Raw genomic sequence first — 19,899 nt, 5'->3', positions numbered from 1 at the left:
TTGTTTGTTAGTGTAATGCCTATCTCCTCCACAAAAGGAAGTGAGCAGTCACCCATGCTGTTCTCTGTCTTTGTGACTGTCAGAGTCACGATGGCTCTGACAATTGCAAAAAAAAAAAATGAAGTCAAAATCCATGCTGACTTGGTTCATCAATGCTAAGCCCATAATTGGCATCAAAAAATATTTTTTGGAAGCATGAATGAATGAAATTGGTCAAGTTACTTAGTCTCTCTGAGTCATAATTCCTCTTCTGTATAATAATATTCCAACTTCGCAAGTTGTCATTAGAATGAAATGAAATTACGTATCTAAAAGCCCAGCGTAATACTCCGATCAGAGTAAACCAGAAAAGCTCGTTGCCATCCAGTCAGTTCCTACTCATGGCAACCCCATGACCTACAGAGTAGAACTCCTCCATAGTTATCTTGGGTGTAATCTCATGGAAGCAGATCACCAGGCCTTTCTTCTGTGACACCGCCAAGTTGGTTCACACTACCAGCCTTTAGGTTAGTATAAACCAGAAAAAACCAAACCCACTGCTGTCGAGTCGATTCCGACTCATAGCGACCCTATAGGACAGAGTAGAACTGCCCCGTAGGCGAGTATAGGTGCTCCGTAAACATTAGGCAGGATCTGGGAGGTCTCATCTTAACTCTGACGAAATTACTTTCCACGTGACCTGGGATAATTCACCCTGCATCGTTGTGTGCCTCCTGGTTTTCCATTATTATTAGGTTAAATCATACGAAAACACTCAAAAAGCAGCAATGTCATGCGGTTCAGTCCAAATGCTTAATTTGTCATTTGTCCAGGCCTTTTATCCAGTGAACTAAAAAAAAAAAAAAAATCCAACAATTTCAGACGTATTACAACATAATATGTCAACAAAACAGACAGGAGGCATTTCCACCCTATGCAGCGCGTGGAGATGTTGATACACAAGAAGTCAAAAACTACTGCCCCAACCCGCTTGCTGCAGCAACCATTTGCGCCACCATTAGGCATCCCAATTCTCTTTTAGCCCTGACTTGCCTCTTCTTATTTTTGCTTCTAATGCTTCGAGGGAATTTTTTGTCAATTTGTTCCTGTCACTGATTCCTGATAAGACTTTTCTGAGTTCAACTTGACCGGGTCTCAGGATGCATTGTTTAAGGGAGGTGGACTTCGTATTGCCCGCTGTTGCGAGCAGCTGTTATTTTAGTGCCAGTCAGGAATAATCTATACATACTTTCCTGTAATTGAACCCAGCCACTGATGAGTATATAATCCAACTGACTGATGGATTTGAATGCATCTTCGTTCATGGTGGATGGAGCTTAATAAAGAAGAAGATGTGCATTGCACTGTATCATGAGTTTCTCAAATATCTTCCTTTGATTATTTCTTACGTTCCAGAAACTGCATACTAGCATATAGTTGTCTGTCAAAAGTGGAAAGCTGACAGAATGACTGAGCTAGTTCCGGGGATCTTCACAGAAAAGGCAATCAGGGTCTTGGTCGGCTGGAGATTCCATCTGAATGGTGAGAGAGTGCACGGTGAAATTATTGCAGAGGGCTTTAGTAATCTCTCTCCGAATGACCTGGCTGTCCCAGCTGGCTGCTGTTGATAAAGAACCACAAGCAGGATTAGCACTGATTATACACACATGGTCGACTGCTAAGATTCCAGCTCCAAGTCCTTTGTCTTTGACCTGGTGGAGTGGTGCACAGACAGAGTGCTCCAAAGAAAACAGGATGGCTCTGCCACTCAGCTGCTTTCACCCAGACAACGTAGGGGGGAATTCTAGTGCAGCAAAGTGTGCTGTCACTGTGGAAACTCCTCCTGCCCACAGCTCTCCCTGGGGTCTGGCACTCCTAAGAGCTGAGTGTGGAAGTGGAGATAAGCCCCGAGAAAAGCTGTGTCAGAACTTTGATTTCTCACACAGTCCTTCTCACCAGTCCCCAGGGATTTCAGGGTTGCAGCACTTGTATCTAATCAGAGTTTTTATCAAACTGGTGACAGGACCCAGGAAGCATTTAGAGCTCCCTACAGACCTTTCTTAGAGCAGTAACCCTCACTGCCATCTTTTTTCCTGTCCCAAATGGTATCAGGAGGCTGTAAATTTCCCTCAGTAGCAACCTGATTGTTTACTAGATTCTTCTATTTGCAGTGAAATATTGGTGCAGTGAATTGTAAATTCCCTGCAGGCAGATTGGAGCTCCTCAGAGAAGCTGAGGTCTGAGAAAGCGGAGTCCTAAAATAACTCTTACTGGCATTTCTGTACCCTGCCCCTTCGTAATTTTCTTGAGTTATTTTTAGCATTCTAACCTACCATCACCATCATCCTTGGCCTGAGTTCTCTCCTGAAGCCATGAAAAGACTCCCACTATCTATTTTCCCATCCCTAAGACATGTCATGGGGACCATGTTGGTTCAGTGGTAGAATTTTCACCTTCCATACCAGAGGTCTGGGTTTGATTTCTGGCCAGCGCACCTCGCGCACGGCCACCGCTCACCCATCTGTCAGTGGAGGCTTGCGTGTTGCTATGATATTGGACCTGGTTCTGCAAAGCTTCCGGACTAAGACAGATTAAGAAGAAAGGCATGGTGATCTATGTCCAAAAATCAATGAAGGAAAACCCTATGGTTCATAGCGGTCTGATCTGCAACCGATCATACAGATGACACAGGATGTCTCGGCAGTGTTTCATTCTATCGTACATGGGGTCACCATGAGTCAGGGGCCAACTTGATAGCTACTAACAATAGGACACATCATGAACAGAGCCATTCTCTAATTTAGAAACTAGACTTTAGTATAAACCCAACCTTCTAAGAATTTTCTGACATGGTTACAGAATTTCTAATCATCCTGTAAAGGAACTTCCATTAATCCCTACTAGCACCTAAACCATCAAGTTAGAACTTTAAGGATGGGACCCGTGTCTCAGTTACCTTTCTGTCATCAGTGCTAGGGACAGCATCTTACACACAGGAGATACTCAATTAAGATTTACTGTTGACTGAAAAATTAAAAAAATTTTTTTTTCTTTCCTATTATTGACCACTAGGGTACCAAGAAGACTAGTGACATCATATTTTCAGAGTTTGGGTAGCAATTTAGCCCTCTGTTCTGTCTATCTGCTATCCTCTGCAGTCTGCCTCAAGGGATGGCATTAGTATCATTATTGCTATGACAACATTGATAAGACGGTGCCCGTGGTAGCATAAAACACTTTACAATAGTTTTACAGGCAACAGTCACTAAGGGCAGCTTCACAAAAGTAGAGAAATTACTGACTTGACAGGACAAAGACTGACTTTTGTCCGTGGAGTGTACAACGTGCACTGACCTGTAGCAACATGAGCCGAGAGAATCACTTGGTTCATTGTTAGAGCCCAGACGTGCAGGCTGTGCACAGATACCACCCCATCAACAGCTAAGATGAGCTCTTTCACAGCATTGTAATTCAGGCCCTTTGGCACACCTGACGAAAGGAAAGAGTGGGAAGGTGTTGTTATTCAGCTATATAATAGCTCACTGAGATGGCTAAAAAGGCGGCAGTCTTGACCAAAGTATCAACTTGCCCTCCCCTTTTTTTATGTTTCTTATTTCAAATGTTTACAAATTCGATTTTTTTTTTATTTCAAAGGGTTTACCGTCAATCAAAAGTTCACAGACAAATAATAGTCACAGAATTTCCAATGCAATAACCAACGATCATAATAACCCTTAGTTTTTAGGGCGTTATTCATCTAATTGTGCTTTTCCCTATTTATCTTTGCATACATTCTCAAAAGAAAAAATGAAATAACATGGGATTTAGTAACAAACCATCTAGGTGAGCATTCTGGCTCTGCCTACTGTGAACTTTCCCGAAGCTTGGAACTTCTCTGATCATAAGCACCTTTATAGTAAACTCAGAGTGATAAGAACAATATCTTGTTCACATAGTTCTCGGAGGATCAACTCAGAAAATCTCTGCTCTTTGTAAACTATAATGCTATACAAGTATTAGTTATCCAGTAGGTCACTTCTTTGTGAACTGTGTTAATAGGGGATCTCAACTTTGCAATGCCATCCTATTATTTGCTTTGTAAAATTTCTATTATTTTAGCTACATCCGTCAGGGTTCAATGTCCATGTTACAGAACCTAACAGTCCAACTATTACTCTTGTTTCCAAAGGGACAGTGTGGGGCACACAGGAAGGTGGGAATCCTGATAATCAATCAGTCATTTTTTTAGGCTGAAGGAACTGAGGCATCTCAAGCCTGGAGAAGAGAAGACTAAGGAACTATGATCACTTCCTTCAAAAAATTGCAAGGATTGTCATACAGAAGATGAGAGGAGATAGGCTTTGGCTAGCTCCAGAGACAGAAGCAGCACCTATGGTCTGATGCTATGTTAAAACAGATATTAGTTCAATCTAAATGTATTTGTTTGGTTGGTTTTTTAATCAACTTAACCAGCATAACAATGGATAAGCCATTTGATGGGAAAGGTATATTCCAGTCAACTGAAGATAATCTAAAGAGGACGCTGTAGACAGAATTTCAAAGTACTACTCTTATTTTGGAGGCCTGGTGGCACAGTGGTTAAGAGCTCAGCTGCTAGCCAAAAGGTCAGCAGTTTGAATCCACCAGCTGCTCCTTGGAAACCCTTTGGGGCAGTTCTACTCTATCCTATAGGGTAACTACAAGTTGGAACCCACTCAACAGCAATGGGTACTTCAGTTATTCTCAAGGGTGGTGCCAGAACCACCCACACCACAAACAAGGGTGTTCTTTACACATACATATTTCTTGGCTCCATTTCAGAACTCCTGAAGGAAATTTCTATGGATAAGACTCTGAACTCTGTGGGCTTTCAGCACGGTTCTCAACCATGGATGCACACTAGTATTGCCAGAGGAGGTATTAGAAATCCTGATGACCAGGTTACACCCAAGACCCGTTAAATCAGAATCACTGGGGATGGGACCCACCATCAATATTTTTAAAGCTTATTTGTTGATTCTAGTGTGCAGCTAAGGTTGAGAACCCTTGCACTAACTTTTATAAGTCACTGAGCAGCTCTACCTCGGAGTGGTGCTCAACCTTGACTGCACATTAAAAAGTGCCAAAGGCAGACCTCGTCCCAGAACAATTAAGTCAGAATCTCTGTATGTGGGGCCCGGGCATAAGTGTTTTTTAAACCTTTTCTAGACGTTTGTAATGAGCAGCCTAGAACCAAGGATTTAAAGGATTTAAGTACCTTATTCATGAGGGATTTCCTCCTTGATAATTCTCTACAGTGTGAGCTTAGTTTTAATCTCACTTTCTATTGTTTTATGGAAGTAATGAAGAGCAAATTAAAGGAGTTCTTGTCTCAGATTGACCATAAAATGCATATGAAGTCACATGTAATAATTATCGCATTGTAATAATAAATATTATTATTGACAGCCTACCAACTTTATAGCAATTATCTCATTTAATACTCATAAGAACTTACAGAAGTACAAACATTTATATGATAATTACTCCATTGTTTGTAATGTCCATAAATAAGCAAGTATATCCATATGATGGAATACTTTGTAGCAATGAAAAAGGATGAGGTGTATCTGTAAATGTGCTAGCAAGGAAAGATCTCCAAGAAAAAAAGCAAGGTGCAGAAAAAAATATATCAATGTGTAATGTATTTGCATAAAAAGACACACACACTTCACATATGTATATGTTGTTGATGTTAGGTGCTGTCAAGTCCGTATCGACTCACAGCCACCCTATCTACAATAGAACAAAACAGTGCCTGGTCCTGCGCCATTCTCACAATCGTTTGAGCCCATCGTTGCAGCCACTGTGTCAATCAATCTTGTTGAGGGTCTTATTCTTTTTTGCTGACCCTCTACTTAAACGAACATGATGGCCTTTTCCAGGGACTGATCCCTCCTAATAACATGTCCAAAATACATGAGATAAAGTCTCACCATCCTTGCCTCTAAGAAACATTCTGGCTATACTTCTCAGGCAGATTTGTTTGTTCTTCTGGCAGTCTATGGTGTGTTCAATATTCTTCACCAACACCAAAATTCAAAGGCTTCAATTCTTCCTCAGTCTTCCTTATTCATTGTCCAACTTTTGCATGCATATGAGGCAGCTGAAAATACCGTGGCTTGGGTCAGGAGCATCTTAGTCCTGAAAGTGACCTCTTTACTTTTCAATATTTCAAAGAGGTCTTTTGCAGCAGATTTGCCCAGTGCAATACATCATTTGACTTCTTGACTGCTGGTTCCATGAGAGCTGATTGGAGATCCAAGTAAAATGATCCTCGACAACTTCAATCTTTTCTACGTTTATCGTGATATTGCTTATTGATCCAGTTGTGAGGATTTTTTTTCTTTATGTTGAGGTATAATTCATACTGAAGGGGTAGTCTTTGATCTTCATCAGTAATTGCTTCAATTTTTTCTTCACTTTCAGCAAGCAAGTTTGTAACACTGGAAGCTATGCCACTGGTATTTCAAATACCAGCAGGGTCATCCCTGGTGTATAGGTTTCAGCATAGCTTTCAGACTATGAAAGACTAGGAAGAAGGATCTGGTGATCTATTTCTAAAAAAAAAAAAGTGGCCAGTGAAAACCTTTTGAATAGCAGCAGAACATTAATATAGTGTTGGAAGATGAGCCCCTCAGGTTAGAAGGTTCTCAAAATACAACTGGAGAAGAGTTGCCTCCTCCAAGTAGATTCGACCTTAATGACATGATTGGAGTAAAGCTTTTGGGACATTATTTGCTGATGTGACAATACTCAAAATGAGAACAAACAGCTGCAAACATTCATTAATAATTGGAATGTGAAATGTATGAAGTATGAATCTAGGAAAATTGGAAGTTGTCAAAAAGAAATGGAAGGCATAAAAATCAATGTCCTAGGCATTAGTGAGATGAAATGGGCTGGTATTGGCCATTTTGAATTGGAAAATCATATGGTCTGCTATGCAAGGAATGACAAAATGAAGAAGAATGGCATTGCATTCATTGTCAAAAAGAACATTTCAAGATCTATCCTGAAGTACAACGCTGTTAGTGACAGGATAATATCCATACACCTACAAGGAAGACCAGATAACATGACTATTATTCAAATTTACACACCAACCACTAAGGCCAAAGATGAAGAAATTGAAGATTTTTACCAGTCTGAAATTGATCAAACATGCAGTCAAGATGCATTGATAATTACTGGTGACTGGAATTCAAAAGTTGAAAAAGGGAAGAAGGATCAGTAGTTGAAAAATATGGCCTTGGTGATAGAAACTACGCCAGAGATTGAATAATAGAATTTTGCAAGGCCAATGCCTTGCTCATTGCAAGTATCTTTTTTCAACAATATAAAAGGTGACTACCCATGTGTGTATATATACACATACATATATATTACATATACATGCAAATGCATAAATATTTTTTGAAATATACATGTCAACTTATTAATAGGTGTTATCCCTGAAGAATGGGACCGAGAGTTATGGAGACGGAGAGATGGGGAGGTTTTTTGTTTTCATTTTATACCTTTCTGTACTATTTTAAATTTTTACCAAGGATAAGCATTATTTTATACTAATGTAACTTAAAAATCAACCATCTTCCAGAAAGAAGTTACCTGCCGGTTTCAATAATTAGCTGAGGTAGCCCTGGTGCCTGTGCTTTTCCTTAAATAAAATAATAGAGATAAAGACCAGAGAAAAGCTGAAGTGACAGGCAGAAAGAGTGGAATGCAGTCATCTTAAATTTTACACCAATTTGACCTTTATTCCCCTTTAAGCCAATGGCATCTCTAATAGCAAAAACAGCTGCAGCTCAGCAGTTGGTCCCAGGAAAGAACATAGACATATCTGTGACTTGACAAGCCAAATATTCTTGCATTCAGAACTGGAAAGTTCACTTGCTACCCAGTGATGTTTTACTCCATTATCTGTTTCACTGTCTTCAACAATGTCAACAATTACCACGTCCACCAAGAACAAAACCCTTAATTGCATACTCTGTATTGAACACTAATGAAATGTGAGCTATCACTGAAGGCAACTGCCCTGAAAGTGTGTTGACATTACATCAAAAGTTGCTGGGCAAAAAAAAAAAAAATCAGCCAATGTCTGGATATTTTCAATCACCTGGATGTTTGATATAATGCAAATCTCTAGTTCTGACTGAATTTTCTAGGTAACATTCCTGTGCCATCATGTAGGAATCCCTATAAGTGTTCTGAAAATCCTAATCCAGTGGTTCTCAAAATGTGGTCCCCAGACCAGCAGCATCAGCATCTTGTCAGAAATTCAAATTCTTTGGAAACCCTGGTGGTATAGTGGTTAAGTGCTATGGCCAGCAGTTCAAATCTACCAGGTGGTCATTTGAAGCTCTACGGGGCAGTTCTAGTCTGCCCTATATGGTTGCTACGAGTCGGAATCGACTTGACAGCAACAGCTTTGATTTTTTGGTTTATTCCAGACTTGCTAACACAGGAACCATGAAGGTGGGCCCAGCAATCTGCGTTTTAACAAATCCTTCAAGTGTCTCTGATGCCCCTAAAGTTTAAGAGCTGTTAGCCCATTCGGTTTTCACCAAGACCTTCCTGGTACTTATTTACTTGGAATGTAGAATAAAAAATAATGTCATTTGAGTCAACTGCAAATGGATACAACATTGATAAATCATCTTGCAAAATGTAATCAAGTACCTTATGTCTTTAATATACTTTGATATGCAAAAATAATGCTGCTGTGAGTCAGTAGTTCTCCCACTTCAGGTGCCATTTAATAGTTTTTTTTTTTGGTAATGAAGATGGATTTGTTCTGATCAAGACTCTCTAATCTGGTCCTCCTGAGGCCATCTGCATTGGTGGCTGGCCAAGGATATGGCCACAGTCTGTTGCCAATAGTCAGGAATTTCTCAGTATGAGAATAAATAGGCAGTACAGGGTTCATATCCACACCCTGGCTTCATAGTTCCCATATTCAAGTCAACTGAAAGAGTAGCTGAGAATTTATACTTACTGCATTTCCACTGTGTTCTGAACATTATGCCATACTACTCCTCACAACCACACTGTAGGGCGGATATTGTACTTCCAGTTTTGAGTTGAGAAAGCTGAGGTTCAGAAGAGTTAAGGCTCTTGTCTAAAGTCCCACAGCTAGTAACTTCAATGACCAGAATTGAACTGAGGTTCATTTAGCACAAAGACTTTGCTTTTCCTACTCCAAGGTGTATCTTCCCAAGCTAAGTCAGTCAATAAGGACATAGCCAAAAAAGGTCAGAAACTAGCAGTTCTTCAGCCATTCTATACCAAATTTAAAAAATAAAACCACTAACATGTAGAAGTGCATGAGGAGGTAAGGTTTAGGCATAAGAAAGAATTTCTTGACAGTGTGGGTTATTCATGTCATCTATTACTAGACAAATAAAAGACCATGGATCCAGACAGAGATTCCATGAGCCCAAGAAAGTGGCCAAAGCTTGACTCTGGCTGTGGGGAATGAAATTAATAAGCCTGGGAACCTGCTCTCAGCTAAGAAAGGTCCCAGGGAACATCGTTTCCTCAGAAAAGCCTCTGTGACAACCCACCCCCATTCTCTGGCCAAGTCAAAATCCCCAGTTAAGGGCCCACACCTCTTCTTTAAGCGCTTGTTTTTGCTGTTAGTTGCTATCAAGTCAGCTGGGACTCCTGACAAAATTATGTCTAACTAAACAAAATGTTGCCTAGGTCTGTGCCACCTTCATCATCATTAGTATGTTTGAGACCATTGTTGTGGCTCATGGAGGGTTTCCCTCATTTTCACTAACTGTTTACCAACCACGATGTCCTTTTCTAGCAGTTGGTCTTTCCTGATGATGTGTCCAAAGTAAGTGAGCTAAAGTCTTGCCATCCTTGCTTCTAAGGAGCATCCTGTTTGTGTTTCTTCTAAGACCGATTTGTAGCACTTACTGCTGTTCTATCTCTGTATAATCATTTAAAAAATCTTTCTCCCCTTTACTCAGAATTAACCCAGTGAGGCCACAGATGATCTCTGCTTTGCTCTATTCTGTAATTCTAGCTACAACCATACTAACTGGCACAGAGTTGTAGCTTATAAAACATTTGTTGCATAAATAAATAATCACCATGGTATTGTTACACTATGAGACGCAACTGACTAAAATGTTTGGTTGTAATGCTGCCAAAGGGATAGATTTATTCAGTTTTTCTTAGGCCTTTTCCAGGTATTTTCAGGGATAAATTTATTATTATTATTTGGTAATATCTCCCTCAATGTCCTTATCTTTAGTGATTATACTTATTGTTTTTACCCCTTGCAATATTATTTAGAAGTAGCTGGAGGGAGAAGAGGAGCCAGTTCTTTTTATTTGTTCCCATGTGAATAAAAATCCAATATTTATTTTAATGAAAACTTCCTATCAGTTTAAATTTTCCCTATAACACAAATTACCAGTGAGCATGCCTTGGGGCATCCTCTTGTGTGACCATGGGGAAGACAAAACATTGATCTTGGGAATAAGAATAAAATCACTCTTACCTTCCATGAGTAAGATGAAGAGGTCCTTTAAGATAGTGATGGTGCTGGCCAAAACCAGGATGGAAAAGACAAATGTGCAGATTGGGTCTGCTATTTTGTAGTCTGGCTAGAAAATACAGGGACCTTGGTTAACTCAGTCCATACTTCCCATGCGGAAAGCCTGATTGAAAAAATAAGTAAGCCTCCCTCCTTCTTTCTCTATCATCCATTCCTTCTCCTAGTATTTAGAGGCAAGGCTCCCTTTCTAAGGACTCGGGCACTGCTGTCCTTCTTTATGCCTTTAAACTACCAGTGACTAAAGAGGGGAGATTACAGGAGATGCTCTCCCCATCATTTATAAACCAAAGGGGAAAATATATTTGAGTGTCATCTCAAGTGGTCTGCTTTAACTTTGCTCAAATTAATAGAAGCACAGAGTATGTAGTGAAAATAAGTACATACGCCCACAATATCCAATGACTTCTGGGCCTTAATTATGTTGAGGAGAAGAAAAGGTATCATCAGCTTACAGGTTGCATGAAGCCAAGTTACAACTGGACTTTGGTCTTGGCTGACTAAAAAAAAAAAAAAAAAAAAAAAACAGCCAAACCTGTTGCTCTCAAGTTGATTCCGGCTCATAATGACCCTATAGGTCAGGGTAGAACAGCCCCAAAGGGTTTCCAAGCAGTGGTTGGTGGATTGGAACTGTTGACCTTTTGGTTAGCAGACGATCTCTTAACCACTACACCACCAGGGCTTCCTTGGCTCACTAGGGTTAGTTTATTTCCTCCCCTTCCAAGTATGAAACACACTTGAGATAAGCATCTCTGACATAGTCCTTAAGACATGACCCAAGGCATCAGTCTTCCTCTCTCTCCACTGGAGGTCGTGGTATCAGGCTAAACCACCTGCTACTCTGCCCTTGATGAAGTGCTTCACCTCAGAAGAATCTGTGCCCCACCCATGTTCGTTGCAGCATTGTTCACAATAGCAAAAAGATGGAAAAACATAAATGCCCATCAACAGATGAATGGATAAACAAACTGTGGTACGTACATACAATGGAGTATTACCCAAAGGTAAAGAACAATGATGAATCTGTGAAGCCTCTCATAACATGGATGAATCTGGAGGACATTATGCTGAGTGAAATAAGTCAATTACAAAAGGACATATATTGTATGAGACCATTACAGTAAAAACTCAGGAAAAGGTTTACATACAAAAAGAAACAACCTTTGATGGTTACGAGGGAGGGGAGGGGTGGGGATGGGAAAACACAAAATAAGACAATAGATAAATGGTAGCTTTGGTGAAGGGTAAGACAGTACCCTATACTGGGGAAGTCAGCACAACTTGTCCAAGGGAAGGTCATGGAAGCTCCATAGACACATCCAAACTCCCTGAGGCACCAAATGATTGGGCTGAGGTCTCCGGGGACTATGGATTCAGGGAAAATCTAGCTCAGTTGGCATAACATAGTTCATAAGGAAAATGTTCTACATTCTACTTTGGTGAGCAGCGTCCGGGGTCTTAAAAGTCTGTGAGCAGCCATCTAAGATATTCTACTGGTCTCACCCTTTCAGGAGCAAGGGAGAATGAAGAAAACTAAAGATACAAGGGAAAGATTAGTCCAAAGGACTAATGGACCACAACCACCACAGCCTCCACCAGAGTGAGTCCTCTACAACTAGATGGTGCCCAGCTACCACCACTGACTGCTCTGACAGGGATCACAACAGAGGGTTCCAGACAGAGCTGGAGAAAATGTAAAGCAAAACTCTAACCCCGCCCCATACACACAAAACAGACTTTCTGGCCTGACAGAGACTGGAGGAACCCCAAGAGTATGGCCCCTGGACACCCTTTTTAACTCAGTAATAAATTCACTCCCGAGGTTTACCCTTCAGCCAAAGATTAGACAGGCCTATAAAACAAAATAAGACTAAAGGGGGACACTATCCCAGGGGCAAGAATTAGAAGATAGGGGGAGATAGGAAGGCTGGAAATAGGGACCCCAAGGTCAAGAAGGGAGAGTGTTGACGCATCGTGGGGTTGTTAACCAATGTCATAAAACAGCATGTATATTAACTGTTTAATGAGAAGCTAATTTGTTCTGTAAAAGTTCATCTAAAGTACAATAAAACTTAATAAATAAAAATAAAAAAGAAGAGTCTGTGCCCCATCACGTCTAAGAAAGTCAACATTAACCTATCTTTTTCAAGGGTATTCTCAAACTCCACTAACACTTACAATTTTGAGCTATTTTTGCCTTAGACTTGAAGCTTTCAGTGAGCATTTTGCTCAACTGAATCAGATGTTGTGTTGTCTTTGTATTTTTTACTTACATGTTTTCTTTCTTTTTGGGGGGGAGGGGAAATAGTGAAAGTCTCTGAAAGTTGGAGAATCATGACACAACCAGACAGAGCTAAACACTCTTCCCTTTCATTTCCCCCGACACCAACCTTAACCCACTCTGTTAGTTGTCGGTATTACCAGACAGAGGTTGAAGAGTCCCTAAAACTAATCCCCTTATTTCTACCCTGATTTCTGTCTAGTGGTACATCCATGAATTTCTGCCAATAAATCTCTTTTTTGCTTAAGTGAGCCAAATATCTTTTCTATTGCTTACAACCCAAAAATCCTAATTTAATCACGGTTCCATTGCTGTCCATCGTAACACCATGACAAAAAGAACTGCTTTCTGAAAAAGATGGTAGCACTACAGTTAAAGACATAACCCAGAACCATAGCTCTTAGCAATTGGAGAAAGTCAAAGGTTTCACGTTTTGGATGTTTGTTGTTTGTTTGAGAACTGGCAAAGTGTTTGGTAGACAAATATAGGCTGACTACCCTCTTTCAAGCTAATATTGGAGGGTCAGCTTTTGTATTACTTGGCCCATGTAATTACTATGAAGGTGGATAAACTCAAACCCACTCACCTTAAAGTAGATAATAAGTGCACTGGTTAGCACACTGATGCTCTGAAAGAGATCGCCAAGGGCATGCACAAAAGCTGCCCTAACACTGGCATTAGCTTGGGTTTCCTTGTGATTGTGGCCAGGGTGCCTCTGGTGTAAAACCACGCTTAGTCTGAAAGAGAGAGTAATGTTCTTAATGATATTAACCCTTACAAATCATAATGCAGCATAAGGGAGGAGTGCGCAATACCATGAATTACCCAAAATCATGGATAGTTGAAATACTTATGTTTTAAAATGTGCTATTTTAGACTATTATTTGAACACAAATGTACCTTAGAATTTTGATGTTTTTACACAATGCCAGACTACAAAGCTTCATCTCAGTTTTCCCATTCATTCAGCTAATGCTATTCTCTTTCACATTCAAAGGAAACATCACCTCTTAGATGAATGCCAAGCATTTGACTAGGAAGAGGGGAAATATCATTTATTGAGTGTCTACTAAATGTCAGGCACTGGACTAGGTATAAAGTAGAGCTTTGGTGGGAAGTTAATTAAACATACTGGCTTCAAAAGCAACAAGCTGCGAAAAGAGATAAAACAAAATAAGTAGTGAATTTCATCAGGGTTGGATTTTTTTTATCTTTTATTTTACCTAATTATGCTCATTTCCATAGTAATTTGAAATTTGAGTAATCTCCCAATGGCCCAATGGCCAGTGAAGAGAGGGCTGTGTTTACATATATGTAGCTACTTACCAAGAGACTGAAATACATGAATGTATTATTATTATAGATACACTTATACGTGCACCTATACATATACAACATATTGCCAAATATGGCACCTGTGGAAGTCAAAATGATAAGTAGTAGGCACTTTAGATTATGTATATGATTCTATTTATATACAACATCATGAGGTATTAAGACTAAAGATAAAGGTTAAGAAAACAAATTTATCGTTCACCATTATAAAACCTAGTCTATTTCCAGGCAAACTGTCTGTTAAATCTCAGGCCATGGCCACAAATCGAAATGATAGCTACCCACCAATATTTGATATTTACAAAATGTACAGTTCTCAGGTTGTTAGCATTTGAGTAATGCTAACATTCTCCCTAAAAACCAAACTAAACCAAACCTGTTGCCATCGAGTCAATTCTGGCTCATAGCGACCCTACAGGACAGAGTAGAACTGCCCTATAGAGTTTCCAAGGAGTGCCTGGTGGATTCGAACTGCCAACCTTTTGATTAGCAGCTGTAGTTCTTAACCACTAGACCACCAGGGTTTCCAACATTCTCCCTAAATTCTCCCAAAATTACGAGTTGCCAATTAAAGCTCTTTAGACAGTTTAATAAGGCCGATATGGTAGCAAACAGACTTTCTAGAACTGCCATGTGGGCTCATCACATTGTCATTCATTCTTTTACTTATTTTATTTAAAAACAAACAAACAAACAAACCTTAGAGACTTATATTCCAGACATTGCCAAACGCTTGAGGCATAAAGGAGAACAAAAGTGGACATGGCCCTTGTCTATCATGGATTGAATTGTGTCCCACCAAAAATATGTGTCAGCTTGGCTAGTCCATGATTCCCAGTATTGTGTAACTGTCCACCATTTTGTCATCTGATGCGATTTTCCTGTGTGTTGTAAAATCCCACCTCTATGATGTTAATGAGGCAGGATTAGAGGCAGTTATGTTAATAAGGTAGGACTCAATTTACAAGATTAGACTGTGTCTTAAATCAATCTCTTTTGAGATACAAAAGAGAGAAGCAAGCAAAGAGACAGAGGGATCTCATACCACCAAGAAAATAATGCCAGGAGCAGAGCACACCCTTTGGACCTGGGGTACCTGCATGGAGAAGCTCCTCAACTGGGGAAGAATGATGACAAGGGTGTTCCCCAAGAGCTGACACAGAGAGAAAGCCTTCCCCTGGAGCTGGCACCCTGAATTCAGACTTCTAGTCTCCTAGACTGTGAGGGAATAAATTTCTCTTTGTTAAAGCCATCCACTTGTGGTATTTCTATTATAGCAGCACTAGATAACTAAGACACTTCCCAAGCTTTAAGTGTGTTGGAGAAGACAGAGATTAAATAAAGATACAAATAAATGTAAAATTCTAGCAAATAAACATAAAACTTTATAATAAATTCTACAAAGATCTGGTACTATGAATAGTACAACAGGAGAGCCTGATTTAGTTAGCAAGACATAGCAATTGAGCTGTATTCGAAAACTTATGTTGGAGTTGAGGAGCTTAAAGATGGAGAGAAGAATGTTTCAGGCAGAGAAAATTTAGCATGCATAAGTCCTTGTCTCTGTCTATAATCTTCATCCTTCTACTAGGACTTTCTGTCCTGACTTCAGTTTCTCAAACCATGGTTCTGATATCTCTATAGTCAGACAACACAGCATCTGGCTGTGTTGTCTCTTGGAGAGAACATTATAGTCACTCAATATCTTTATCTATAAATAAAGACCTACTTGCACACGGAGGGTAGAGCTTTTCAATCACCTTGTCCTTCTAAGTGCGAAAAATATCTGCAGTATTAATGTCAAGGGTCGAGAATGGTTGCAGTAAAGAGAAAATTTGGTTGGATGTATTTAGCAAGCCAACTTGATCATCAAGGGCCCCAGATTTATGTGGTAGTTGGCTAGGTATATCCTTCATATTTCTCTAGCATTGACATAACCTCTGTAACATACAGCTCTCGGAAATTAATACTTTTATTTTTCTGCTGCTTTGTGAACATATTGTTCTCTTTATTCAGAGATGATGTTATTGACTCCTAGTCAGCCAGACAAGTGGTCTGGGTGATTTGTCTCTTAGTGGTGATAGATTTACATTGATCTGCCCACATTTTTTCTTTCAGTGCCAATTGAATTACATTTTCAAGTTAACTGGGTAGAGATAGGGATCTAGTCAGTGATAGCAGATCAAACACCATTCTTTTAATTGTTTAGCTCAGAGGTTTGGAGCAAAGATTCACAAACTGAGAGGTTGGAGACCGAGGTAGGTGAGAGCAAGGGATTTATAATGACCTGGGGAGCATTTTCAAAGAGCTCATGCTCAGTTTTCCTCTTTCTAAAGATTCCATTGTGCCTTCTCTTAAAAACTACTGTTTAAAATTCCATGCTTCTCTCATTGTCTTCATCAAGTTCATGTATAAACCTACCTTGTAACATGTATCAAGCTGCTTTGCAAGGTACATAGATGATGGACAGACAGTGCATTAGTTTTCTATTGCTGCTGTAACAAATTACCACAAATAATAGTGGCTTCAAACAACACAGATTTCTGGAGGTCAGAAATCTAGAATAGGTCCACAGAGCTGGATTCCTTCTGGAGGCTCTAGGATAGAATTCATTTTATTGCCTTTTCCAGCTTCTAGAGTCTATCTACATTCCTTAGATCATAGCCACTTCCTTCATCTTCAAAGCCAGCAGTGTAGCAATGTCTTTCCTCTCTAACCTCACACCTCCTTCTTATAAGGACTCTTGAGATTGATTATATCAGGCCCACCCAGATAATCCAGGATAATCTCACCACCTCAAGAGCCCATTTAAACACATCTGAAAATTCCATTTTCCCATGTAAGAAAACATATTCAGAGATTCCAGAAACTGGGATATGGATGTCTTTGAGGAGCAATTATTCTCTCTATGATAGATAGATGACAGATAGATAGATAGAGATGATAGAAAAAGAAAGGAAGGGAGGAGAGGAGGGAAGAAGAAGGAGGGGTGGGAGAACAGAAGGAAGGAAGAGAGAGAGAAGGAAGGAAGGAAGGAAGGAAGGAAGGAAGGAAGGAAGGAAGGAAGGAAGGAAGGAAGGAAGGAAGGAAGGAAGGAAGGAAGGAAGGAAGGAAGGAAGGAAGGAAGGAAGGAAGGAAAGCATTTTTAGGTATAGCTACCCAGAACTAGATCATCAAATGAGAAGGATTTGTACAACATGATTAATGTAATTTATATACACCTGAAAAACATTGCCTTGGCAAATGATGTGAGATAGATAGATATATGTATATATATATACACACACAACAATAAAAGATAAATAAATAAGAAGAATCACTTCAAACCCCTCCAAAACAACAAAATGAGAAGGAAGAAACTGACCCAAAAGAATTAAAGCCCTGGCTTCAAAACCCCATTGTCGTGAGCAGTTAAGTAGTTCCTTTGGAGCATAGCAGACCAAGCTGGCAGGAGACATGAGACCATGTTCTGTAAGAAAGGTTTAAGGCTGCCTGGATAGGAGAATAATCAAATGGATCAGGAGGTGAGGAACACTAGCTCTTTTCAAATGTTTGAAAAACGGTTACATGGTAGATGTAGGTTTGTCTTCCTTAGCTACAAACACAGAAATAGCATCAAGAGGTGGGAACTAAAGCGAGAGTTTTGCCAAGAAGCTGAAGGAAGAATTTTCCTACAGTCACAGTGATGCAAAGACAAACGAGGCTATTCTGGAGGGTAATACAATTCCCTGTTAGGTTTCCTGAGTGAGCAAATTGTAAAGCACTTGACTAGCAGGAAGGTTGGTGGTTTGAATCCACCAGCAGTGCCTGAGAAGACAGGCCTGGCAATCTGCTCCCAAAAGATCATATCCTTGAAAACCTTATGGAGCAGTTCTACTCTATATGCATGGGGTCTACACAAGTCAGAATCAACTTGACAGCAACTAACAAAAATTCCCTGGTATTAGTCTTGTTTTAATGTACGAAACAAATGGCCATTTTTGAGGATATTGCAAAAGATAATTCAAGAGTAGGAAAAAAAAACAAACGTGTTGCCATTGTGTTGATTCTGACTCATAGCAACCCTATAGGACAGAGTAGAGCTGCCCCATAGGGTTTCCAAGGAGCACCTGATGGATTTGAAGTGCCGACCTTTTTGGTTAGCAGCTTGACTTCTTCACCCCTGACCTCCAGGGCTACAAGAGTAAAAAGAGGACTAAATGAAATTAGCTTTAAGGACCCATCTCTCTGGATAGCCCATAATCTGCTCCCTAACAAAAGTTGAGCAGAAATAAGTGTTGTCCCATATGGAACCAACAATATACATGAAAGAGCAGAGTGACTAGGAGCTTGATTCTGAGTTCAGAGGACCTGGATTCAAATCTTGGCTCTACGCTTCCTCACTGACACATTGTTTAATCTCTCTGAGCTTCAGTTCCCTAAGCTGTAACTGTAAAGTAGGGATCTTATGAACAGTAAACTTGATAATGTATATCAGGAGAGCTTAGCCCGACCTCTGGCATATAGGAAGTATTCAAAATTGCTAGCTATGAGGAATCAGTATTAAAACACCCTGCAGCTTTCCTGCCCAGTTTCTTCAACTGGCTCAACTAGCTTCATTTTCAATCTTAGAGCCATTTGAACATCCCGTCTGGTCTCTTCTGTCCTCACAATGTTGTATTGTTGGCTTCCGTGGGGTTGATTCCAGCTAATGACGACCCCATGTATTGCAGAATAAAACTTCTTCATAGGGTTCTGTTTGTTGTAATCTTAATGGAAGCAAATCACCAGGCCTTTCCTTCCTTGGTACTACTGGATAGATTTGAACCACCAACTTTTAGATTAGCAGCCGAGCACTTTAACCATTGCACCACCAGGGCTCCTTATCCTTACAATAAAGGAATGAAAAAAAAAATCTTCATCCAGACAAGGTTAAAGATAACATCATGCGCAGTATGTAAGGCTGACTTACATGACGTTGGCCACCACTGCACAGCCTGAGAAGATAATCATCACAGTCGCCCGGATCTGGTAATCAGGGTGCAGCAGCCGCTCGCATGCCAGGTATACCAGCACGCCAGTCACCACCCAGATGCAGAGGATGGACAGCAGGGCACCGAGGATTTCTAGGGATTCAAATATGCAAAGACACCCACACTCAGCAAATTCCCAGATCACCCTAACCTTCCCAAGAGTCATAAGACATGGGTGCCCCCCACCTAGTGGCAGATTACCAGTAAGCACAGTATTCACCGGTTTAAAGTAAGCAAGGCGCAGGCTTAATTGTGTCCCTGTGTACCTTGTTTATTGGGTAGTTCGTGCCTGCCCCCACCCCCCAAAAATGGCTTCAAACTAGTTCACTTAGTGATTCACGAAGCCAAAGTGTGAACGGATTTCAGGACTAATACCAGGCACTTTAATATGGCATTCATAAAACACCAGCGTTTGAGTTCATTATGCTCCATATCACTAAGTATATTCCAGCAAATTTTTAAAGCATATTAATTGCTGCCTGCCCTCGATATTTTCCCTAGGGATTTTAATTTAAACAGGCGTTAAAATTATGGAAGATTATTAGGAGATGAAATAACCAGGCAGAAAGAGTAAAATGTGTTTAGAAACTCTTAATCTCACCATAAAACATTTACAACTTGCCAGTACCAGCACCTCCAGTGAAATAAAATAGTCATAAGAGAAGGCTTCAGGGGGTATT

General features: G+C 40.1%; 1 protein-coding gene across 1 annotated transcript in view; it reads right to left on the bottom strand.

Annotated features, from left to right (window-relative positions):
- Window positions 1–1,426: 1,426 nt before the first annotated feature.
- Window positions 1,427–19,899, bottom strand: part of SLC30A8 (solute carrier family 30 member 8) — a 37,336-nt gene continuing 18,863 nt past the window's right edge. The window contains exons 4-8 of the mRNA XM_003408276.2: window positions 19,159–19,312; window positions 13,459–13,609; window positions 10,538–10,643; window positions 3,334–3,468; window positions 1,427–1,600 (exon numbers count right to left, since the gene is read on the bottom strand). Of these exons, the coding sequence (XP_003408324.1) occupies window positions 1,455–1,600; window positions 3,334–3,468; window positions 10,538–10,643; window positions 13,459–13,609; window positions 19,159–19,312 (692 nt within the window). The 3' untranslated portion in view covers window positions 1,427–1,454. The remainder of the gene's footprint in view (window positions 1,601–3,333; window positions 3,469–10,537; window positions 10,644–13,458; window positions 13,610–19,158; window positions 19,313–19,899) is intronic.

The sequence above is a fragment of the Loxodonta africana genome, chromosome 14 (assembly GCF_030014295.1).
Source record: "Loxodonta africana isolate mLoxAfr1 chromosome 14, mLoxAfr1.hap2, whole genome shotgun sequence".
In the NCBI taxonomy this organism is placed as follows: Eukaryota; Metazoa; Chordata; class Mammalia; order Proboscidea; family Elephantidae; genus Loxodonta; species Loxodonta africana.
This window is presented reverse-complemented; position numbering and strand designations above follow the sequence as displayed.